At 37.8% G+C, this 26,114-nt stretch overlaps 1 protein-coding gene across 2 annotated transcripts in view; it reads left to right on the plus strand.

Moving 5' to 3' along the window:
* COL19A1 (collagen type XIX alpha 1 chain) overlaps nt 1-26,114 on the plus strand; it is a 310,139-nt gene that overhangs the window by 262,579 nt on the left and 21,446 nt on the right. For both annotated transcript variants that reach the window (XM_038554446.1, XM_038554445.1), the window contains 11 exons: nt 1,787-1,837; nt 1,927-1,971; nt 2,397-2,423; nt 5,500-5,553; nt 10,284-10,328; nt 12,857-12,901; nt 12,996-13,058; nt 17,430-17,465; nt 17,601-17,645; nt 20,303-20,473; nt 22,192-22,258. In XM_038554446.1, coding sequence (XP_038410374.1) covers nt 1,787-1,837; nt 1,927-1,971; nt 2,397-2,423; nt 5,500-5,553; nt 10,284-10,328; nt 12,857-12,901; nt 12,996-13,058; nt 17,430-17,465; nt 17,601-17,645; nt 20,303-20,473; nt 22,192-22,258 — 649 coding nt within the window. The remainder of the gene's footprint in view (nt 1-1,786; nt 1,838-1,926; nt 1,972-2,396; nt 2,424-5,499; nt 5,554-10,283; nt 10,329-12,856; nt 12,902-12,995; nt 13,059-17,429; nt 17,466-17,600; nt 17,646-20,302; nt 20,474-22,191; nt 22,259-26,114) is intronic.

Here is a 26,114-nt window from a genome sequence, read left to right on the forward strand (position 1 = left end):
CTCTGGATTCAGGAGACCTGATTGTGTGCCCCAACTCTCCACATCCCGCCTGGAGGACCCTGGAAAAGTCATCTAGCCTCAGTGAAGCCTCCTTCACTGAAAAGAGGGGCTTTAAAAAGGGCTTCCTTCTGGCAATGTGAGTTGGGGCAGAATTTGGTGTTAGGCTATATGTGTTCATTACCATCCATGATGTCTGAGATGCAGAGAAATTGTATTTATATAGCACCTAGTGAATAAAATGTACAAGAGCGATCAATGTGTTTATGCTTGCGATGGAGACAGATGTGCACTTTGTCAGAGAGGCTGTGGAGAGGAGAGGTATCTCTCTCTGTAGCAAGTCTGCCCTCATGTGGAGCCATGCTCAAATCACAGCAGAGCTTTGATCCAGGTCAAATATTCTTTTCCACCCTATCTCATAGGAATACTTTAAGAAACCCAACTCACCTGCGAAAGGGCAGAATTAGTCTGTGACTCTCAAGATAACAAAGATATGTAGTTAATCTACATGTGGTCGCACACTTTACACACATAAATCAAGAGATTTGCACTCTGTTTTCCCAAACCTGTATTTCATTTTCTTTACTTGCCTTTTCCTTTGACAGAGAAGCAGGACAAAAAGCATTTGGGGCTCACACCCTAAAATGCCCTCCCTCTCCAGGGGATACAACAAGCAAAATAGAGCCTGAGCTTATAATAGGGACTTGCATCTTATAGTGGGGTAGGAAATCTTTCTCTTTTCCCCAAATTCTTCAAAACTATTCATTCTTCAAAATAGATTACATATTGTCTTTTTATGGGAAACCTCCTCTAGAAATCTCAGACAAAAATATTCTTCAGCTCTCTAAGACTCAGCACACTAAAATACAGTAGCCATTCGCCAGTTGTCAAATGAATGAGTGAAATAATAAAGGAATAAAGGAATGGAGCATTTTTCCTCCTATCACTAGTGTTTTGAAGATATACACAAATCCCATTCACTGAGCACCATTGGCCACCAAAAACAGGAAAATGATGGCTTCTTCAGTTTCACAACTAAAGTGTGGAAATCACAAAAGGGAAAAATGAAGATTATTGAATTTAGGGGAACTTCTTAAAAAAAAGGATAAAACATCCCAGCCAAAATTTTTATCTACGAAGTTTTCCTGAATGCCAAAACATATGATTTTTTTAAAGATTCTCAAATTAGTTCTCTTTCAGTGTTAGTTACCCTGGGACTTTCCATTCACAGGTCAGTTTTATTAGGAAGTTTTATTCCGTATTGTTCTAAAGAATATGTTTTTGTAGAAACATCCACACAGGATTGTGAGTAACATCATTTTCCCCATTTACTTTAATTTTCTATTTAGTATGAAGAGACTGTAGGAAAAAATTACTCTTCAGTAGCCAAATTGCTCCCTATTCACATCTTCATCAGCACTACCGTGTTATAGCCTGCAGGTCAGCGGGCTGTAAACAGTTAGCATAAATTGGCAGTTCAGAAACTGAATTTTAATGAGCACATAGTATTTTCCTCTGAATGCATTAGTGTCTCATCTGTCAAACCCGAACATTAATCACACCCCCACTGAAAGGCTCTATGGGCTCCAGGTGTAGTTCACACTCCTATTCATTTTCCCCCTGCATTTGCTTTCAGAAAGCCCCAAATGGAAGCATTGTTTATTTTACTTGTAGTATTAAACTCACTTTCTAAAATAAAATAGGAAAAATATCATCTGGCAAAAAGATAAAACATAGAGAGACTATCAACTTTAAAAAGAATAATTCTATATCTCTTCTCTTTCCTAAGGGTGTACCATTCAATGAAGGAAATGGAATGAGCAGTTTATATAAAATCCAGGTATTTACTTTTGTAATTATGTGAAATGATTTTCCAGTAATGGATTGCTGTAAATTCTTCTCACATTTTTCTTTTGTATTTTTTTGAAGGGAGGTGTGAATGTTCCCAGTTTTCCAGGACCCCCTGGTCCCCCTGTGAGTACAGCTTTTTATTACCAAGCATACTTTAGCTGAACAGCCACAATCAATCAATCAATCAATCAATCCTAGGTTCACTGAAAAAATACATGGTACAAATATAACCAAAATTTTATGCAGTAGGAAAAAAAATAATAATGATTATAATAAAATAGAGAACATGAACTCAGCCAAAATCATGAAAAATAACATTCTATATAGTCACTTTCTTCATTGTAAATTAAATCAATGTCCAAGCAGTCACTGTCATAGGATTCCATCAAGGTTTGTTTTGTCATCTATTCTTCAAATCCAAATTGTAGCAAAATAAAACTTGCAAATATTTTATATGTGTATTAAAGCAAATTGAACTAAAATGCTTTACATTCTATAATTTTGCTTCCACCCTTGTTTTAAAAATGACTTCCCATGTTTTCTTATAGGGCCCAAAAGGAGACCCTGGCCCAGTGGTATGTATATTCCCATGCTTTGTGTCATTTTGAAAATAAGTCTTTATTGAAGTTTGAAAGAAGAACATCAAGCAAAGATGGCCTATTTTCTTAGATGTTCATCAATTAACTAATATTACAGGCAGGAGGCAAACCATCAAAGAAATACCAGCAATGTGTTCATTTTTAAGATGCATTGATCTTGATGTCACTGCCATTGGCCTTTGTCTCTTTTGTTAGTGTACTTTCAAAATCACTCTGTGATGGAAGAAGGCACATATGAAGTTCCTGGTAAATAGAACACTTTCTTCTGATAGAGCTATTTTGATGGTTAACTCAGTGGATTGTGGAAGTAGATTGTGGAAGAGAAATACTTACTGGAAAGAAATTCCTTAATATGTCTCTAGTCTCTCCCTACTCCCTACCCCCCCCCCAAAAAAAAAGGAAGGGATTGTTTATTTGCTTTGGATGTCTTAGGCAGCTATTCAGTAGGAAATGTGGTGTGCTGTCATAAACCTGCTTATTAGGTATAATGTATCAGGTTACCATTTAGCACAGAAAGAGATCATGTCCTGTAGCCCCCTAGAGAGTGACAATTGTTCTCAAACATCCTTCTCAACCACAAAGCATCACTCCAAAGCTTCTGCCAAATTCATTAGACTCCCTTTATTCCTTGGCAATTTTTCCTGTCATGCCCTTGTTGAGCATATGTTCATATTTCACTTGTATTAACCTTTTAGCCTTGATTTATACAGTATGCTTGAAACTCAGGTATACCTGAAACTGAAATAAATTTTCAAATCACTTTTCATTGTCATGTGAATAAAATAAGGCGTTTTCATCACAATATAGTTTGGTAAAACTAGATGAATAAATTTTAAAAGAGCAAAGGAAGAAGCCATAAAAAAGTAATATTTTCACATCTAAATATATTTTTCAAAGGACATGCATTAAAGCACATTTTTTTTGTTATTGGTCAGAGCCAATTTTTTTCCCTGAAAGCGTAATTTCAACTAGTTAGTACTATTTTCTAAACCCCAATTATGTAATTTAGAGGTTTCCTTTGTTTTCTAATTCTGTTGCCCCTCTTATCTGTAACATTTTTATGCTTTCACCAATCCTATCTTTCTTTCTAATCTTAATTTTCTTTCATCTCGTTGATAAAAATTTCTTCCTGGTTTTTCCCTCTCCTACTGACTTACAGCCCCTCTGAATCATTTGGAGGGGCTTGACTTTTCACTGACTTTTCTGGAACATTCTTTCAAGTTTTTCATTAATAACTGCATATCAAGGTGATAACATTTTTTAAGTATTCTAATAAAAGATAAATCATAATTCACTTGGATTGAAAAACAGGTAGCAGATAGATTTGAGTAGACTTTGAAGAAATTAGACTTCAAATTCCTTAGCTACAACAAAGGATAAAGAATAAAAACTGATTAAAGGATGTTCCTTGCTTTTAGAGTTGTGATCTAAGTGGGTAAATCACAAAAGCAGAAATCTGGAATAATGAAATTAAATACCATGTAAACCCTCAGGTTTATCATACATACACCTTTGAAATTATGTCAGCACCACCATGCAACTCCCTTCATTTCACACCAGTTGCCCAGTACAGAGAAATACTACTTCCTACCAGAGAAATAAGCCAGGAATGGTAGAATTATAGATCACAGAGCAGAAAATGCAAAAGTCAATTTGAGAGGCAGAGAGGGCCCGGGTGTGTGTGTGGGGAGATTTATTCATGGTATCCTTCATTTCCCATGATGGTAGATCTGCACCACTGTTACTAGTCTTCTCAGTAAAAGTTTATAGATAAAAATTACCCTTAATTGAATTTGTCTTTTGAGGGGCTCCATTTTATTCCTTTGATATTTAATCTATAAGTGGCTTCAATTAAATATTTAATTATTAACTACTTTCAAATAAATACTGATTGATGGGGTGACCACCTTCCTCAGTCCTAAGGATTGTTGAGAATGTAAACAGAGAATCAAAGAGTTCATTTCCTTTGTCAATAATCCAGGACCTCTTTTACAGCACTTTACACAGAAAAGGAATCTGAAACCTTTTTTTTTTTGTCTGATTGACAGCTTATATATTAGTGGACATTTAAAAAGATTTCTAAGGCATAAAAAGTATCAAGTAATCTACTTGCTCATTAAGTGTTTCTGTAATAAGGACAATATCATAAAAATCGAAGTTGGAGACTTGGTAATATTTTGAAGCAGATTAGTATTATGCATGCAAAAAATACATCTACAAAGAATGAAAGCTCTCTTTTCTATGTGATTATGTTGAAAGCATCCAGTATTTAAGAACATATTTGTAGTTAACATCAATTCATTAATGAGGTGGTATAAGACAACTATCTCGTCTCTCTTGATTTAAAAGTCTTAATGTTTATTTGCTCAAAATTAGCAGCTTCCTTCACCCTAACTCTTCTAAATATAGTTCTTGAGAGCCTATAGGTTCCAGCTGGCCATAGGTTCCAGAGACCATATACTAGAATATGTAAAGATTTTTTTAATGGAAATGCTTACTTATGTTCTGCCAGTGACCCATGAGCTTGAGCAATAACTTTTAGAATCATTGGAGATGCTGCTCCTGGGGCCATCCTCTGAAGCATTCACGATTCACGGCCAGCTGCAGAGAAGACTGCAGGATGGCAAACTTTGCTATCAGACCTTCATCTTCATCTGCTCTTAAGGAGTTTAGCATTATTCTCTGGTCATATTTTATCCCTGGGTACCTCACAAATTGGCAAACTTCATTAAAGCCCATCTTTCCTTCTAATTCTTATTGAAATTGGAGTTATCATTGACTAGAGGGATTCATTCTAATTAGATTCTTAATCAGAATAAAAACAATCAGAAAATATATTCATACTTCTCCAGGGAATAGCTTTATTCTCAAACTATTTTCAAATATCAAATGCAAGAATGCAGATGCTTGAAAATAGAGCATACCAATTTCTTGCTAAATTGGCAATCAGTGTTTGGCGATACTTTTTGGGGAAAAAACTTTGGTTTTGAAACCAATGCTTAAGAAACCTTTTGGTCATTGCTCCCACATTTCTTATGTTCATATTTAACAGGGAGAACCTGGTGCAATGGGGTTGCCAGGACTAGAAGGATTTCCAGGTATAAAGGTAAGTACAGGGTTAAAAATGTAGTGCACTGATTCAACACTCAAAAATGTGCCCTGAGCACCTCCTAATGGACCAGAAACTGTTTTTAGGTTTAAAGAAAACTAAGAGTACAAAGCAGACAAAAATCTCTGCTTTCAAGGAACTTATTTTCTAGGACAGGGATACAGAAACTAAAATAATAAACATAATAATATTGGTCAGTGCTATGAAAGAAAGAAAAAGTAGGGCAGGTTAAGAGGGCTCTATTAACCTTTCTAAAAAAGAGGGTTGTTATTTGAAATGTGGATCTGAGAAAGCAATATCTGAGCAAAGACTCAAATGAGTGAGACAGAGTTAGCCAAGCCTCTCAACCCTGAAGGATATATGTCCAAGGCAATATAAATAAGTTCTAGAGATCTAATATGTAGCCTGGTGACCATAGGTAACAGGTCCGTATACTTGAAAATTGCTAAGTTTTCTCACCACTATATGAAGTGATAGAAATGATCATTAGCTTGATTGTGGTGATCATTTCACAGTATATGCATATATCAAATCATCAAGCTGTGTACCTTAATATATACAATTTTTTGAAAGCATAAACATTAGGTTTATGTCCTGAGACATGAGCATTCCTGCTACACCAAAGGAGACCAGGGGAATGAGGTGAAGTAAGAGTGGTAGATGAGGTTAGAGAGGAGAGGTAGGGGTAGAAGTAAGGTGTAGCCCTGTCATAGCAATCCTGCAAAGCAATACTTCTCAAAATATGGCTGGTAAAGGACCAGTTCCAGTCTGCAAATTCTGTTATGGGTTCTGTGGCAAGGTAAGTATAGATTGAGAATAAGTGTTTTAAAACTTGTCTAGCAAGTTAACTTTGCCATAATATTCAAACGTGATCAGCTGACTCACCTTGGTTCAGGATGTATTAGAACATAAATAATAAATTATTCCTGAAGGAACACCAGTAGTTTGAGAAGCTCTGATAATAAAGAGGCTCATTATCCATTGTGAGGACTTTATCTTTCACTCTGAGTAAAATATGGAGCCAGTGGTTCATTTCTGGGTAGAAGGGTGATGGGGTTTGCAGCTAGGTGGAAGCAGGGAAGCCTGTTAGAAGACTATTTCCATAATACATGTGGCAGTAATGTTGAATCCATTCAAAGTAGAAATGGTGGAGATAGTGATGAGTGGCTAGATCCTGGATATATTGGGAAGGTAGAACTAACAGGACTTTCTAATTGATTGGATGTGGGCATGAGAGAATAAACAGGAGTCAAAGATGACTCCAAGTTTTTTGACCTGAGCAACTGGCATGATGGGGTAATCATCAACTGAAATGAGAAAAGCTATATGCAGAGTCTGTGTGGAGACAGTGACAATGGTCAGTTTAACTTTGGACATAAGGTCAGATTTGGCAATATCCTTTATATGGTAAAGTGGAAGTATTGAGTAAGAAGAACAATATAAAGGCATGGGGTTTCGGGATCCCTGGGTGGCGCAGCGGTTTGGCGCCTGCCTTTGGCCCAGGGCGCGATCCTGGAGACCCAGGATCGAATCCCACATCGGGCTCCCGGTGCATGGAGCCTGCTTCTCCCTCTGCCTGTGTCTCTGCGCCTCTCTCTCTCTCTCTCTGTGGCTATCATAAATAAAAAATAAAAATAAAAAAAAATTAAAAAAAAAAAGGCATGGGGTTTCAAAAAAGAGTCTTAGTGGAGATTTAAACTTGGTTGTCCTAATCATATAGATGCTGTCTAAAAACCAGGAGACTTGATCAGATCACCAAGGGAAAGACAGTAGATTTTATAAAAGAGGAGAGGACAAAGGACTGAGCGCTGAGGCCTCCAACATAAAGGGATCAGGAAGAAGAGGAGGAATGAACAAGAGAGACTGAGATGAAGTAATCAGGGAGGTAGGAGGGAAACTTGTGTCCTGAAAATCAAGTGAAGGTGATTTATCAAGGTGAAGAGAGTGATCACCTATCTCAAATACTGCAAATAGGTCAAATATGGGATGGGGATGGGGTCGAGTAGGATGATCAAGTATTGACCATTGGATTTGGCAATACAGAGGTTTAGCAATAACAGATTATTCACTATTTCACCAGTTTGGTAGGGGCAACTGTTGGATTTAAATGGATTTAAGAGAGAATAAGAAAAAAAGAATTAGAGATGGTAAATACAGTATGAAAAATACTTAAGGAGTTTTGCCACAAAAAAAAACAAAAAGCAAAGAAATGGGCCAGTGACTCCTGGAGGAAGTAGGGTAAGGTTTTATAAAATGGATTTTAGAAATAGGGCATAGAAATATCAGAATAGTTGTATGCTAAAGGAATAATCCAGTAGAATGAGGTAGGAGAGTGATGATATAGGAGGAGAGGGGAGAATTGCTGGAATGACATCCTCAAATAGCTAAAAGAAAATGGGAATTAGTACATAAATGGAGGGTTTAGCTTCAGAGAGGAGTCTGGATAGTTCATCTATGGTAACAGGTGGAAAAATAGAGTATGGAGTATAGACACTGATACATGGGAAGAAGAATCGTTTGAGATCTATAGAAGTTCTTTTCTGATTGCTGAAATTTTCTCACAGGTGGAGGAAGAAGGTGATCATCTGAGAGTAAGTCAGGGAGAAGAGGTTGGAGGTATAAGGTGAAGGTCTTCTAAGAGAGAGAGAGAGAGAGAGTCCAGGGACCACGGAATATGATAACTAGGCAGCCCCAGGATTCTCCTGAGGTTCGTGGAGATGAACCAAAATGAGACCAGTCAGGGAGATATTCTCCAGGTAAAGACATAGACTTAAACAAGATTCCAGTTTTGACAGGTGAGTCAAAACTCTTAGAAGCAAGAAAGGGCCAATAGAGTCAATGGTGTACAAGAGGAATGATTTTAACAAGTGACCATGGAATTTAAACTAACTAACTAAGGAAAAGAGGTCATCTAGAGAATAGAAGGGTGATGAAAAATTTGTTCAATGGATTAGAGGTCTTATTGGCATATCAGAAGTTTGGGAGTCCAAGGTACTCAAGGGAGGGGGTTAAAACTATGGTTATCCAATTCAGAATGCATGAAATTGAGATTATGGAGGGGATGGGGTTATTGTTACTGACAAAGTCCCAGGTATAGCAATGGAAATAAGAGGTGAGATCATTAGAGAATGGTTCAAGGAACTGCAAGACCTGAACTTTGCATATTGTCCAAAAGAAGCCTTCTTAATATTAACCTTTATCAGATACACAAGAGTTTCCACTGAATAAAAAGTTTCAGTATATTCATTTCAGGGGTAAAAATCCCATAATTAAAAGGAACAAAGTGAAACTGACAAGGATTACCTGTTTACACTGTTTGCCCACTATTCTATTAGTCCCTTTTCTATTTGTCTATAGCTATGCTTTATAAAGGTACTACTTCTATTTATATATTAGGATTTATATCCTGGTTGGTCTGGCCTTTCATTTTCATGTTTAATCTCATTGTATAGATAAATATAACTTTTATGTAGTCAAATAGCAAACTATTTTTCTTTGTGGTTTCTTATTTTGCTTTTATGCATTAAGATTCTTTCATTCTTATTCTCAACCAAAATCAGGTAGTCACTTAGTATTTTTTTCTAGTTCTTTTATACCTCATATTATTTTATTTTTACATAATCTATATGGTATTTATATGGAGTATAATATATATATAGAAAGAGAGATTAAACCTTTTTCAAGGAAATTATTCAGTTATTAGAACTGTTTGTTGAATAGTTCATCCCTTTCTTTACTAAAATCCTATTATGGATGTTGGTATATTTCTGAAGTCATATAGCATTTTTATATTGCATTGATATACTGCTTAATCTTTATGCCAGTATTCCATTATTTTAATTGTCATAGCTTTACTATATGTTCAAATATTGATATTGCCAATCTCCTTATTGTTCTTCTTTTAATTTTTTCTTTTATCTTCTCATGTATTTATTATCTCAAGTGAACTGTAATATCATCTGATCAAGCTGCAATTTCATAAGAATTGCATTAAATTTATAAATTAGTTTGGGTAGCAGTGACACCTTTACAACATTGTCTTGCCCTCCAAGAACAAAACATATTGCTCCATTTAATCAAGCATTCTTTTATGTCCCTGAGTGAAGTTGTGAAGTTTTTTTTAATGTAGGTTCTGCTCAACAAAAATTGCCATTTTATTATCCTATATATAACCATCAGTACTTTTAGCATCATCAGCTTTATCTAAAATATGACATTGCTTTGAAAAAAGAGTTGAATCACTCTTCTCTTCAGAGCAATTCAAGGAATCTTCTGATGGGCCTAATGAGGAGAACTACAAAACCCCTTATTCTAAACATCTTTATTCTAACCCTACATCCAATGAGACAAGTATAGGAAAAGCATTTTAGAAGACTTCAATATGCTTTCTTTTTTAAGTATTGGTAATGGATTACTTTTGAATATATGGAATAAAAATACCAATTTGACTAATTTTAGCTGTCAGTATGTGTGGAGTTATATTAAAAATAGGTCATAGAAATGATTACCTAAATGCTTGTTTTCATTGATTATTATTTGCTTTAGTTCTTTGAAAAAAAATCTTTAATTCAGTTAGCTATTCATTTTATTTTCCCATTCAATGATATTGATATTTATCAGTACCAAAGAAAAACTTTACCAAATCCAAATAATTATTTGAGCACTTATTTTATAGGTTAAGATTTTATAGATATCATTATAAATAACAATTTTTTAAATCCCAACAGGGGGATCGAGGCCCAGCAGGTCCTCCAGGAATAGCTGGAATATCAGTGAGTATTCTACATTATTTTCACAAGGAAACAGTTCTATCTCCACAGTAACCTATGGCTAGTGATCAAGAAGGGCTGGGGAACACACAGTAGCTCCTATAGCATTAGGTTCTAAAAACATCCAGTTAAAAAAATAAAACCACCTTGTCTCTGTCCATCCTCAAGAATACTCCTTTCTTTTTTATTTCTTAAATTATTTTTAACTATTTATTTTAGAGGAGGGGAGGATCAGAAGTAGATGAAGAGAGAATTTCAAGCAGACTCCCCACTGACTGCAGAGCCAAGCCCAAGATGGGGCTTGATTCCATGACCCTGGGATTATGATTTGAGCCAAAATTGAGAGTCCAACACTTCGCTGACTGTGCCACCCAGGCACCCCAAGAATGCTCCTTTCCTTATTTTCACCTTTTTCATACTTTTTGTCTTTTTCTTCCCAACTCTCTTAAGGAAGGGAGGTGATGTTCAGTTATTTGCCTATGCTGATAACGTTAGCACACAAGTACAACTTTGAGAAGCTTGTATTATTTCTCTGTTCTTGTCATATTTAAGGTTTCGTGGCCCCAAAAAGACAAAGTTCTTAACCTCAGGCATGTACTTCAAGTTCTTGATATTAAGCTGCAATCTGCTTGAGTTTTCCCTCAGCCTGGTGTTATTAACAGATTTTTACTGCTGCTAATGTTTCCTCGTAAACTAGCCCTTCCAGCCTCTCAATCATTTTTGTTGCTCTCTGGTGTCAAATGTTTTAATCTCATCAAGGTCTTTTCAAATGAATAGGAAGTACTCCAGGAAAGGTTGAAATCATTTCTCTGAGCCCTAGGGATCATTCTGATCTTCATTCATGATGCTCTAATTAAAATTTTGTGGCCATACTTTATGAATAAGAGCCCATTTATCCTTTTGTTCAGTGCCCTGTAGGGTAGGCCCAAGGTAGGAAAGTCAGTGGAAACCCTGTGCTTGAATCATAAGAACACAAGATAAGAGAAGGCCCTACCATCACACTCACCAGCCCCCATTGACATCTACTGACACCCAACACCACTCAGAGCATCTACCTATTTAATCCCTATCACTCCCATTCTTTAAAAGGCCAGGGGCCACTCTATTTTACTGTATGTAGTTGTTAAGCCTAATAACAAAAATTTTAAATCCATCTAATGTAGACAAACATCCTTTATAGAGGATGAATCCCCTTATTTAGCTGTTCTATCCCTTTCTAGTATACTCAAGCCCACCCCGATTTCTCCAGGGCTTCTTTCCCCTACTTCTCCCCAGGATGACATATGGGTATAGCAGAGAAAGTGTCTGTGAGTGCTGGCAGTGAGGTGAGGCCTCCAGTTAGCATGCTCTCCCCTAGGTTCTCCAAGCTCCACTTGACCTTTGAGATGGCTGCCGCCTTCTATCGATGTCCCTGATACCTTTGTCTCAGATCTCAATGGCTGAGCGCTCTCCTCCTTGTGTCCTATGCCAAGACCATGTTGGACTTTAGCCTTCTCAGCTTTAACAAATCCCCCAGCTCAGGCCCACAAGAGCTTCAGCAGTTGCTACTGATACCCACAGGTTCTGGGGAACCAGGGCTGCTCTGTCAGGCCTTGGGTCTGCCTAACTTCATCACTCAGCCATATCTGAAGCTGGGAGGGGGGCTCCTCTCAGAATTATAGACAGCAAGAGGAGAAAAGTGCTCTCCCTTTGGAGTGTTCTCCCCCTGGGGAACCTACTAGGGTTTCTGCAGCTTCAGCCCCATGCATCTCTGCATTATTTGTTTTTCTTTTTTTTTTTTATTTGTTTTTCTATCTGCATTAGATAATAGGTATAAGATAATAATAGGTGTACTTGACTGTGATAAGAAGTTTATCCCTGCATTATTTATTTTTCTATCCACATTAGGTCTAAGGAGTAGGAGGTGATTCCATCTTTAAGCTTGGTCTGGACACTTTGGCACTTCTCACTTCCAATCACTCATGAACCATCTTCCTCTCTTGTCCCTCCCAGTGGTTTCTCTACCCAACATTTCTCTGTTGCCAGTCCTCCAAGACATAGTATGTTGAAACAAATCAATCGTATCCTCTCCCTTTCAACCAAACATGGCTTTTCAAGTATAACTTTTTTTTTCCAGGCTATCCTACTATAAGCTTACAAATCCTCTTACAAAACACAAAATCTAGGAAAGATTTCTTTGACTCTGTGTGCACTCCCAACCCCAAAGTAAAGAAGAGTTGCCAATCCAATAGGCACAGGAGGGATTTCAGTAATGATGATACATTGGTTTGATATTTTCAAAAATATTATCATCCCCTTCCACCCCTCCGCCATACACATATATGTACATTCAGAGAACTGTATCCTAGTCTGTACCTTGGAGCCTCCAGAGTCAAGTATATGTCCCCATAGACTCTGTGCCATTAGGAATGCCATCTTAGTATAGAGAGCCACAGGCCTGGAGCACATTAAATGCATGAGTGGGGAGGGGAAGCACATGGTCTCATGCAATAATTTGGCTCCTAACATTTCTCCTTGATTTGATTTCCCAGGGAAAACCTGGAGCCCCAGGGCCCCCAGGAGTTCCAGGGGAACCGGTAAGTTGCCAGCCACTTACTTAATAGTTATACTTGCATGTGCTTTCAAAGCTTTTCTTAGCAATTAATATCCGCTATTTGGACATGTCTTTAGGGTGACAGAGGGCCTGTTGGAGATATAGGTTTCCCTGGACCAGAAGGACCCTCTGGAAAGCCAGTAAGTACTTGCCACTATTTAAAATTTGCCAGTTTGAGAAATATTCTAAGCACCACTTCTCTACCTATCTCCTTGGAAAATCCGACATGTAGTTTCTAAGGAAGTAAGAGCAAGTTACACAAATGGATTTTTGGGTATGCGATTCTCACTGAGTTTCCTAGCTCCCTATGAGGTATCTTTATGTCTTAAACAATGATGAAAGAAGTCATACTTCTTTTAAAAGTGTCAGGAAATTAGACTCATTTCTTAAGTCTGATGTTCTCAGAGTTAAAAAAACAAAAAACAAAAAACAAAATGGCCTATTGTATCCTAAAATATAAAGAAACTGAAGGCTAACAGATATAACTCCTGGGTGCTAGGCTAAAAACTAAAGTAGAAGCTACTTTCTCAGATTCCCTTCTTTATCTAAGGAACTCAGTTTTTATACTTTCATATATCATGCTTCCAAATATAGCATCCCTTGTGTCCTAAAGGAGTACTTGGATACTGACATATATGGATGTAACACTGTAATAACCAGTCTTACTAATTCAGAGCAATTCAACATATATTCATCTAGTCTCTGCCATTTGCCAAAATTGTGCTGGGCATGAGAGAGGGGACACAAAGATGAATGACATATACCCCACTCTCAGGTTTACTTTTTATAGGAGGCCACTCTTCCTTTTGCTTGTCTATTTGCCATGGTATGTGTGGGGAGGCAGTGCTATCAGAAGAAGGGAGATAGTGAAGGTGAACAAGCAGCACAGAGCTCATGAGGCTGCTTGGGGATCTCTGGGAGACCTTCTGGGTCTGAGTACTCCCTGGCCACCATCTCCTCAGACAAGGCAACATAAAAATATAGGAAGCATACACAAGTTAGAGTTAGAAAGATATAAGTTTGGGTTGTGACTCAAAGGGTTTGGTGAGTCACTTAAGTAACATGACATATAGTAAGCATTGCCAGTGCCTGGCCCCAGGAGGCTCTCAACAAATAGCTTCAATCCCTGATTTCCCCTTCACCTCCTGTTCCCAACTCCCTAGCCTACCCCTGTCCCCAACCATTTCCTAAAATGCTTGCTGAGGGGATTATGCAAAAAAGCAATTTGTTTTTACAACAACTACTATTTCTTGAGCACCCACTAAAATGCTAGGCACTCTCTGGGTGCCAGCAACTCATGGCTTTACATTCTAGTATAGGGGCACAGACAACAAACAAATAAATATAAGTGTACACACAATTTAAGGTAGAAATAGCTCTAAGCAGGGTGAAGCACTAGGGTAGCATTTCAATAGAGCAGTTGAAAAAGGCTTTCTCTCTATTTAAGCGAAGACCTGCATGAAGTGAGAGATCAAACCTGGAGTGGTTGTCGAAGCATTGTTTCAAGGAAGAGAAATGGCCATAGAGGAGTGAGCCTGGTGTATTGACGGAACAGCAGAAAGTGTGAAGTTAAGGAAACTGAGTAGGGAAAAATTAGAGAGAAAGACAAACCAAGAGAGACTCCTAACTCTGGGAAACAAAGAAAGGCCTGCAGAAGGGGAGGAGGGTAGAGGGATGGGGAAACTGGGTGACGGGCATTAAGGAAGGCACTTGGTGGGATGAACACTGGGTGTTATATATTGTCAAATTGAATTTAAATACAATATTCTTTAAAAATAAAATCCTTTGAAAATATTATTAATGAAAAAAAAAGAATGCACTAAGCTAAACAAAAATGGGAAAGATACTGAGAGAGAAGTTGTTAGTGGCTAGGCCTTGAGGAACTTCAAAGCCATGAATGGAGTTTGGATTTCATTTGAAGTCTGATGGAAAACCCACTAAAGCATTTGTAGTAGGGGAGGAAAATGACCAGAGTACATTTTAAAATATCACTCTATTACATGGAGAGCAGACTATAGGAAGCAGGATAGATGCAGACAGACCATGAAGAAACGTTGCATAATATTCACGAGAAATGATGAGGAGGAGAAAAAGGAGATCATGAGGAAGAAGAGAGTTTAGGATGCACATCAGAGAGTCAACAAACTCGCTGATGGACCAGATGTGGAGAGTGAGGGGGCAATAATTCTCTGTTATAGACATATTCAACCTCAAGCACCAGTAGACACCCAAGTGGAAATGCCAGTAAATAGTGGATATACACATCTCGAATTAATGGAGAGGTCTGTCTAGACTGGAGAGACTGATTTGGGTATTCAAACCTGAGCCTGAATGCAAAGGAGTCACTGTGGACTGAAAGGGAAGAGAGCACTTCAAGCATTGGGAACAGGGACCTGGCAAAAAGACTGAGAGGGTACAGCTGCTGAGATACAAAGAAAACCAGGTGAATGAGTTTTCTTAGATGTCAAGGGAACTAAGTGTTTTAAGGCAGAGAAATGATAAACATGAAGATAAGTAATGTGAGAGCCGACAGTTCTCCACTGTGTTTAGAAATGTGGTGGTCTTTGGTGGGAGAGGTTACAGCATGCTTGTATCTTGATAAGAATGATCCAGTTGAGAAGGGAAATTTTGATGGTGCCATGGAAGTGGAGGTAACTTTGAGTAGGGAGAGAAGACTGGAATTCCACTCAGAAGTGGAAAAGTGGTCTTCATGAAGAACGGGGGCAAAAGTTGGTGTACAAATTCATGTAGGTTGGTGGATCTCATGGAGGGAAGGAAGGTAAGGTGGTTCCTTCGTATTTATTTTCTCCGTGGAAGAAAATTTGAGGAAATCAGTTGAGTGTAAGGAATCAGGTGGTGATGCTGGGGATTTGAAGACACAGGAAAATCTGTGAAATAATATTCTGGGAGAGAAGGAAAGGGAGCCAAGTCAGGAAATACAGGATTGCCTGATAATATAGAGAGGCTACTTGCAATCCGCCATCATACATTTAGGTTGGAACAAGTGAGCAAGGTTATGTGTTTTTCTTGAACCACAGTCAACTGCTCAGATGCAGACATGTGGTAGACAGAAGGCTGGTTATACCCAAGGATGGAGTTCTTCCAGATAAGTGAGATGAGGGAGGGCAAAGCAAATATATACAGGTTATTCCTAAAAATCCTTAAACGCTGTATTCCCCTAGGAAAAGCAAGTTAATAACACCTTTATATACAAAGGAGAACACACATGATAGTTTTTAATGAATTACAAAAGAAAAAAATAACTTTAGGGTTATTTCTTTCCATACATTGTTACCAAAAGCATGATTTACATTTTTACACTAGATTTATCCTCTTTTATTCAAGTGATACAGTTGGGTTTTTTTTTTTTCACATCCTGTCCTTAATCAGCTTTATCTTTTTTGCTTGTGTTTCTGGTTGTAATAAATTCTTTGAACCATACACTGCAGGTAACATGTTCTTAGTTAAAGTACTCTAGATAATTCCCAGGATGTTTCTCAGAGGTTGGGGGACTTTGGTTGGGTTATCAACTGTGACAGATTTTAGTGTAATTTACAGCAGTGAAAACATGTGGTTGTCTACAGTTCCAGCCTCATAGAATCCATTCCAGCACAATAAAACTCTCCTAGGCTTTTCAGGGGAGCATGTCCGTGCAATTGCCTGCTGGCTAAGAAATCATTTTCCTCACCTTGATCTCTCTCTTCAAACCAAATCTCAAAAACACATCTGCTCTTGGACTCTAGGTATTTGATTTGACCCCAAGTGCTTTTCCTTTTTACATCTCCTGGCCAATAGTTCTCTCAGTCTTATAAATCTCTGAGCAGGGGGCTTTATTTCCACCCCCAGAGCTGCCTTGTAAAGTTTGGGGAACTTCCAGTTTACTAATAAAAAAAACCACTATTTAATACTCTCAAAAACCATGATTACAGATTTCTGACTTTTCTTTCACATTCTCCAACTGAAAAAATAATAAATTGTTCTCTGGCTGACAATTTCTTTTATAGTAGGATCATGCTCTGGCCATGTTATGAAATTTCCCCAGCAGCAACTGAGACCATTTACTGAGAATGATTCTCTGTGCTGGAAAATTGTTGGAGGGTAAAACAAACACCACACACCAGCCACCCAGCACCAAGGGGCACTTATTTTTCAGAATGTACCTAATAGAATAAGTAAGGAAAATAACCTTGTTGACTATTTACAGTGAGCTAGGCATTTTTCGTTACTTCACCAAATTCTTAAAGGCATTATTTTATCCTCACCTTATAAGTAAAAGAAGCTGATGCTACTACATTTCAGTAAATTGCCTGAAGTAAATGGAACTTTCAGTAACAGTTAGAATTTGAACTCAGGGCCATCTAATTTATTCCTTTGTTTTCTGTTTCACCGTGCTGCCTCACCAACATATGAGAAATATGATGATTAAGTCCTTGAAGCTTTACCCTTTTATTGTGCTTCACTATGTCTACTAATGTAGAATTAGAAATATTAATCATCTTTTGTCTTTATAGGGAATAAACGGAAAAGATGGATTACCAGGTGCTCAGGTATGGAAATACCACTTCAAATAAATGTTCTCATGTAAAACCTCATCCGCAGTACTTGTCAGAATACTTGATTGAGCGGGCTGAGGAAACATCTTGGCAGGCAGTGATTTTTTAGTGTTGACATTTGTTTTTCAGGGTATCATGGGTAAACCTGGAGATAGAGGCCCCAAAGGAGAACGCGTATGTATATTACTATTCTGATCATTATTTAAGCCTGCCTGCTGCAATTGCCTCATCCTTTGAGTTCAACAATATGTGTGCAGATCCCTGAAAATCCCCCACTACAAAGAGTCTAGGTGTATGTGATCCAAGATCTCTTCTATGCATAAAATAGGCCAATTAAAGGGCCCAGAAGCAGGCCTTATGGCAGGTACATCTACAAGAATGATCTTTATTCAGAACTAAGTCTAGTTTGCTATTCCAGTTTGGAAAGCTTTTATCCTCCTCTCTCAGACGCATATTTCTACTATAACGATCACCCATTTTCTTGTTACATAGACAACCTCAGCACTATTGATGTTTGGAGGCAGATAATTCTTTGCTGTAAGTGTCCATCCTGTGCATTGTAGGATGTTTAGCAGCATCCCTGTCCTCTATCCACTGGATGCAGTACCACTCCTTTCCTCCAGGTGCTACAACCAAAAATGTCTCCAGACATCACCAAATGCCTTCTGGGGACCAGAGTGTTCCTAGCTGAGAATCCTTGACCTCGTGGAATACTAATTTGAATAAGGGGGGGGGGTGGTATGAGGAACTAGAGAAGTGGAAAGTGGAACCGAACATATAGAGCAACTAGTAATGCCAATTATGTGAAATGCCTTTATTTGAATTGTTTTGGTTGTTGATATTGTTCCAACTTCCCATTATTTTCCTTCGTGAGCCATAATGTTTTCTAGTAGGGTTGGAGGCATCCCACTGCAAAGATTACTCAAGCATTTGTGATTCAACAGAATTCTAGTGGGAGCTGCTAGTGTGTGTGCACCTGTGTGTTTGTGTACTGGTGTCTAGTTTACTCATTTTTACTTATCACACAAATAATTCATGATAACTGAGGGACATATGAAAACAGATAATATAAAGAAAAAAGAAAGAAAAAAAGTCTTCGTTATCCCACTGTTTAGAGAGATAAGCATTCTCGATTTTGGACAGGCACTATTTTGGACACGTCTCTATTTCTCTCATACATAATATACATATATACTTAATGTATAAATACAAATTAATATATGCTTTTCTAAAAAATGTGTTCATACTATTTTGTAAATAATTTTTTTCACCTAACAATATATAATTACCATCATTCCATGTCAGTAAATACAGATCTGCCTGTAACCTTTAGTGGCTATGTGTTATTCCACTGTTTGGATATACCTTACTTCACTCTCCTAGTCTCCTTTTTCTGGATATTTATGTACTTTCCGGTTTTCATAATAAACATCACTCTAATGAACATCCTTGTGCCTAAATTATAAAACAATTTTAATATGCTAAAGACTGTGATTATTTTGTACATGGTTACAGTATTGATCAAGGCATGCTAGTACTTCTTTTCTCTATTTTTAAAAATTTTACCCTTCTCTGGTATTTCCCCAATGTGAACTGATATAATACTTGTATACAGATACATTTTTATAACTAAGACAGTAGCACTGAAATTAGGTCCATCTGCTTTTTCTTCTTTCTACATGGCCTCTTTCTGCATCTCTTCATTCCATGATCAAATAGATGCCTGTAGTTGTTCATTTGTTTTCATTACTTTTTTTTAAATTAAGAGAAATGTAGTTTGGCCTTTTGCACAGTAGTCACCAATAAAAGAATAACACAGTGAAATACAGGGCAGCCTCAGTCCACCATTCCATCATATTCGGTGTGATCATCATCTCCTGGCATTGTAGAACTGAGTATTTGGAATATATGTAACAAACGTGCTATGGTATATATATATAGACCTTTCTCCCTACCTGCCTCCATCCTCTAATGCAAAAACACATGAAGTAGTAGACACCATGCTGGGTAAAAGTCAGAATTAAATAAATTTCTTACCAAGTCAAGCACACCTATTATTATCTTATACCTAATTTATTATGGCACTTTACTCAATGAATACTCTCATAGTTCATTTATGTTATTAAGCATATGATCTCAGTGATGACCCTCCACCCCAACCACCTACTCTGAACCTTTTCAAAGGTTCTCCTTTCTCATTTTCCTGAGTTGTATATCTTTTGGGACATAGCATGTGTGCCCCTGCACACACACACACACACACACACACACACACACACATTCATGTGTAAAACACAAAGAAACCTACCCACAGAATCTAATAAAGATTCTAATAAAGATATACATTTCCCTAAACACACAGGAGGAAGCAGGAAAGAAGGAAAGCACGCGATCTGAAAGAAATTTTGAATGTCCTAAAGTTTTACTTAATGTAAAATCTTGGTGAAAAAATCCTCTTAGCAAACTCTCTTTATTATTGCAAAGGAGACCCACGTCTGAAGTGAGAGCTGCTGTTGACTTTCAAAAGTGTCATCATTCTAGACTGACAACCAGTCTAGAATTGTCACTAACTTTTTATTGAGTGCCTTCAATATGCCAAGCATTGTTCTAAGCACTTGACTTGAGTACTTCATTGCTCAGCATCACCCTCTTTGAGTGTGCACTATTAATATCTCCATTTAATGGGAGAGGAAAGTAGGGTACAGAGGGCTTAATTCCATTATCCAAAGTCCCATAGTTAGTAAGTGCCAGTATGAATCCAGAATGTTTGCTCTTAACCACAGTTCACATGTTTTAGAAGAGATCATTATTATTAACTTTTTCCTTAATAGGGTGATCAGGGAATTCCAGGAGACAGAGGCCCACAAGGTGAACAGGGAAAACCAGGCCTTCCAGGCATGAAGGGAGCCATAGGTCCTGTGGGGCCACCAGGAAACAAGGGCTCCACGGGATCCCCTGGACACCAAGGCCCTCCAGGCAATCCAGGCATCCCAGGCACACCGGTAAGTGGTGCTGAGAGCTCCAGCAGCTCCTGGCTAGTATTGACCACGTATCCCTTTTACAGTGAAAGCAATTATAATCCTTTTAAAAGTAATAAAATTAACTAAACTGGTCTCTGCAAGGGTAGCATAGCTATCATTTATTTCAAGTTATGTGCCAGATCCTCTGCTAAGTACTTGCTATTCATGACCTCAGTAGATCCTCACAACTAGGAAGACTGGTGTCCTGAGGGTCTCACTTTCACAAATGCAAAAACTGAGAGTTGACTTGTTCAGGATCACAATTATTTAGTGGGTGTAGACCCAGTTCTGACCAACTCCAAAGCCATGCTCTTAAATACCATCTATAATGTCTCCTTAAACTACACAGACAACATATATCTGTTTTATGTTGAATCTCTCTTTGTCGAATATGAGAACAACAGACCTGCCCTGAGTGGTACTTTGAATTGGAAACAGGCCAAGAAAGAGTGTTTGGTTAAGGAAGCTCATATTATTATAAATATCCTCAGGAAGAGCGGTGGATGGCCATTCACAGAGCAACTTAATCCAAAAATATCCTTGTCAGGGAGAAAGGAGAGTCCTGGAGTGAGGGCTGGGAGTTAAGGACATGCTGTCCTCAGATAATCAGCCAATACCAGATGGAAGGCCAAACTGGGCATTCCTACAATATTGAGATTCTTTATTTTTACCCACTTTCTCTAAGCTCTACTTGAATAAAGCCCATGTAATGAGATCTCAGTGCTGTGTCAGTAATTGGTATTAGATGCATTAACTCAAGTTCATATGTCCCATATACCATGAAAATAAAATATTGAAAGAGAGCATTTTTGGAACTATTCTGTCCTACAGAAATCATCATTTTATGAGCCCATCACATTGTCTTTAATGTCACACATATACCCCTGGATAATAGCCACTAAAAAAAGAAAAGAAGAAGTGTAATAAAAGACTTTGAAATCCTAACCATCATGAAAAATAATAGCTCTCTTTTAAAAATATCAAGGTACTACAGTAAAATATTACTATTATAAATGTTAGATTCTTTGCCTAATTCATATAACTTCATTTGTCAAGGGGTTAAAAATTCAACTGACATCATTTACCTACTTTCCTTTCTCATGTTCCATAGTTTTCTATTAAAAAAAAAGAAATTTGCTTAATACAAATATGCTTACAAAGTGTAAATTACAGGGTAAACTATACCATAAAAATGAGTAAAACTTACTAAGTTTTAGCCCATGAATAAAACATTTTAAAGAATAATCCAGCATACTTGGAGTTCTTTTCCTTTGAAGATGCATAGTATCAATTATATATTGACTTTACCAGTGCCTAGGCATTGGTTAGAAGTTAAATTGTGCCTGAGATATTAATGTCATGATAACAATTCAAGTTCTGTTACTTCAGAAAAGGAAGTAATAGGAAATGTCTTTCCTAATCATATGTAGCCATATCTCTCCATTTAATACGAAATATGTTCGAATCACTGGTTATGATTCCAACCCACAGCTTTTAAAGCAGTTATGCACTTCAAGTTCATCCCAGAATTTGATCAAAACAAAGATATCTATTGCCTAATATAGTCAGTTGCCAAAAGCATTTTGCTTGATAAATGTATCTCCACAGAAATTTCAAGTATGCACACCAATCTGATATTTCTGTTCTTTACTCATTTGTGCTACACTCTACTTTAACAGAACTTCCCCCCTCTTCTTTAGGCTGATGCAGTTTCATTTGAAGAAATAAAGCAGTATATTAATCAAGAAGTTCTAAGGATTTTTGAAGGTTAGATTTGCTTAATAAACATTTCTGAATTTTTCACCAATTACTACTTTCCATCCACTGTGGGGAATCCCTTTACACTTTCTCAGAAGATGACCATGCAACAACAATGTTAAGAGGCAACCTATTTTTTTGTGATTTTTTTATTCATTTGAGAGAGAAAGAGAGCACAAGCAGGAGAGAGGTAAAGAGAGAGGGAGAATCAGACTCCCCACTGAGCTAGAGCCTGAAGTGGGACTCGATACCAGAACCTTGAGATCATGACACGAGCCGAAAGCAGATGCCCAACTAACTGAGCTACCCAGGTTCCCCAGAGGCAACCTACTTTATGATGGGGATGGGACATCTCTGTTTGATAGAAAATTGTTCTTTACAATGAGTTAAATTTGCCTGTCTCTAACTTCCTCTCATCATTTCTGGTCTGTTAAATAGCACAGGTAAAGTATCTTCCTCTATTCATATGACAGCACTTAAAATATTTTGCCATATCCATGGTACTCCTCCTTACTCTTCTCTTCTATAATATATCTAGCCCTCCCACCATCTTGAGAAACATTTCATTTTTAAATGACCCTCATTCACACAGGATTATTTTGACCAAGGCAGAGCACGATGTGTTTTGATCTAGTCCCGGATCAGCAAACTATGGCCCACCAGCCAAATTCACCTGCCACCTATTTTTTGTGTGACCTACAAGCTGACAATGGTTTTGTTTCGTGGGGATGGTCTGGGGTGGGGCACAAAGGGAGTACATTTTTTTATTTTTTAAAATCAAAAGAATATTTTATGACATGTGATAATGACCTGAAATTCAAATTTATTTCTACAAATAAAGTTTTATTAGAGTACAGTCAGACTCATTCTTTTATGAATTTTCTCTGATTGTTTTCCTGCTAGGGCAGCAGAATTGACTAGTTGTCTTGGGGATTGTATAGCCTGAAAAGATTTAACTATTTATTATCTGACCCTTTGCAGAAAAAGTTTTCTAACCTGTGATATAGACACTTCAATAATGCTGCCTAAGATAGCATCCCCTTTAAAAAAAAAAAAAAAGAAACTTAATTGATTTTGATTTTTCAATTAACTAACAATCTTGGATCTTGTTTACCCAAACTTTTAAAAATTAAGTGTTTTTCATTGTGCACTGTGTCCTGTTTTTAAAATCTAAGTGCGTAATTTTATATTTCTTATATTAAATTTCCAATAGTTTGTGTTCATACATTATCCCATTCTGTCTTACAGAATGTTGTCTGACTATAGGACAGGTTGGTTGACCTTCATTACTTTGTGCCATCTCTGAATTTAATATGCCTATCATCATTCTAACCATAGGTAGAAATGTTGAATAAAAGAGTAAAGGATTAGGGCTTTCCTAATGTAATGTTATTGCATTCCTTCTGTTCACTTGTAAATTCTATTAATCTTTTGTTCTAGTGACCTCTGAATCTGTATAGTTTTCTAAAATCTACTGTACATTTTTTTATCCATCCCCAAGATATCACAAGATTTTGTCAAATGACTTGCTAAAATCAGGATCACTTCCCTCAACTGTGAGCTTAAGAAAGTGGGAAATTTTTGTCTTTAAAAAAAATGAATCCATACTGCCTCTCCTGGTTCCTGCTTCTTTTGCACAGCATCCCTTCTTTCCTAAGCTAAATATATATTATTGAATTTCGCAAGGAATAAGATTACAGAATGCTCCAAGTTCACTGGAAGTCTTCCTATTGCAAACATGGAATTAGCTACTCTCCTAGAAGCTCTGATAATTTTAAGCAGTAGTTAGTGTTAGAGACCAAAATCTCAGTGCTTGAGTGTATGTTACATATTTCACGTGAGCACTAGAGATAGAGCAGAGTGACACAGAGACTTCGGCTGCTTCAATGATAAAATAGAAAAAAAATGGTTTTTTGAAAGGTAATGAATTCAATGCTGTTCATTGCAATTCACACTGGTCTCTACTAAGTATCTTTACCATGCTCTGACATGATAGGTCATTGATACAATTGTCCACTGTTTTTTAATTTCAAACTACCAGTTTTCTCTTTATAATTTTAATGTTGCTCTTCAATTTACAAATCCTTTTTTATTATATTTTTCTTAAATCTTTGAATCAAGCATCATGAAAGAGGCTCCAAACGTGGCAATCCAAACATTCCCTCTCAACAAGCATTTCTCAAGCATCAACTGCCTGAAAAAGAAAAAGCCGTCTCGAGCTGTCCAGAGAAACACTGAAAAATACAAATGCATAGACAGGACCAGTTAATTTGTAGGGCTCAATACAGAATAAAAATGTAGGTTCTCTTATTCAAAAATGATTAAGAACTATAAGACACCCACAGTTAAACACCATACCTAGCATGAGGCCCTTTTGAGCAAGAGACTCTGTATGACTGCACAGGTGGCATGTCCTTGAAGCTATCTCTGAGCACAGGACCTATAGGATCTCAGGTAGTATCCACACATTTAGTAGATGCAATCATGGAAAGAAAAGTGCCAGTGGGATCCCTGGGTGGCGCAGCAGTTTGGCGCCTGCCTTTGGCCCAGGGCGCGATCCTGGAAACCCCGGATGGAATCCCACGTCAGGCTCCCGGTGCATGGAGCCTGCTTCTCCCTCTGCCTATGTCTCTGCCTCTCTCTCTCTCTCTCTCTATGTGACTATCATAAATAAATAAAATTAAAAAAAAAAAAAAAAAGAAAAGTGCCAGCAAATGTTTTTGAATTGTGATCTAAAATTCTCCTTCAACTCTTAATTTCCATGGGCTCAAGTATCAATTATCTCTTATCTCAGGCAGCTTAATATGGAACGTCAGTTCCTTAAACAACTTTAAATTTAGTTTGAGTGTGGGAAGTACCCATTTTGCCGAGTGGACACTGGATGAAGGCCCCTTGTGGCCTGCCCCATGCATTCAGCAGGGGAGACCGGCTACTTCCACCCACAGAAAGCTTTCTGCTGCCTAATTGCAGGCCATTATGGGGTTATTCCTGTGAAGGGCTGTGCCTTCCAAGGAAAGAGGTCAGGGAAATTGGGCCACTCTCCATCTGTCTTTGGGCAGGCTCATGTGGCTTGAACTTTCTTCTACATCTGTCAGCTCCCCATCTGCTGTCCTGTCCCAACTTCCTCTCTTCACCTCCTGCCTGCCAGGAAGCTAAGGGTGCAGAATTTTCTCCAGGTCTCCTCTGGTTTTTCCTTCATCTCTCTTCCCACCTTCCCCTGTCTCTTCCAGCCTGGCTAGGTCCCTCAGAAGCCACATGTCTTGTCTCAAAACTGTATTCTAAGGTGGCCCACAAGGAAACCTTTTCAGGAGACTTGTAGACTCTGAGACTGTGAACATGATACCCCCTCTCCTTTTATCTCTGTTGGTACCAGTCCAGCAAAACTTTCTCCCAAAAAAATTGTATCTGAAACCCAGGATTTGGTTATTTAGCATTTTGGTTAATTTGTCCCTAGATTATCCCAATTCAGTCCATTTAACTGTCTGTTTAGTAGTCCAATTCCAAGGCTTCTGAACACCATTTACAAAAAGGAATAAAGAAAAGCTCCATTTTCACAATCCTAGAGCTCCAAGGTCACATTTCTCCCTTTCAAAAAGCTTTCTCTGTAAAAGCAAAGAGTAATTTTCCCATGTTACAGTAGTTACCATAGGGAAGCATGCATCTGCCTCCCTCTCCACCCTTTCACAGGACAGTGGGCTCAGTGGCAGCTAATATTTGTCTCTGCCCCATTCACCCCTGCACAGCTACGACCTCAGAGGCAACTCTCCTTCTCTACCCAGCAAGTCATGGACTGTCTACTACAGGGGCTCAAAGGAGTCTTCAAGAGATCCTGCTCTCCCATTTTATCATCCTATCACTAAAGGTC

The sequence above is a fragment of the Canis lupus genome, chromosome 12, assembly GCF_011100685.1.
Source record: "Canis lupus familiaris isolate Mischka breed German Shepherd chromosome 12, alternate assembly UU_Cfam_GSD_1.0, whole genome shotgun sequence".
Classification (NCBI taxonomy): Eukaryota; Metazoa; Chordata; class Mammalia; order Carnivora; family Canidae; genus Canis; species Canis lupus.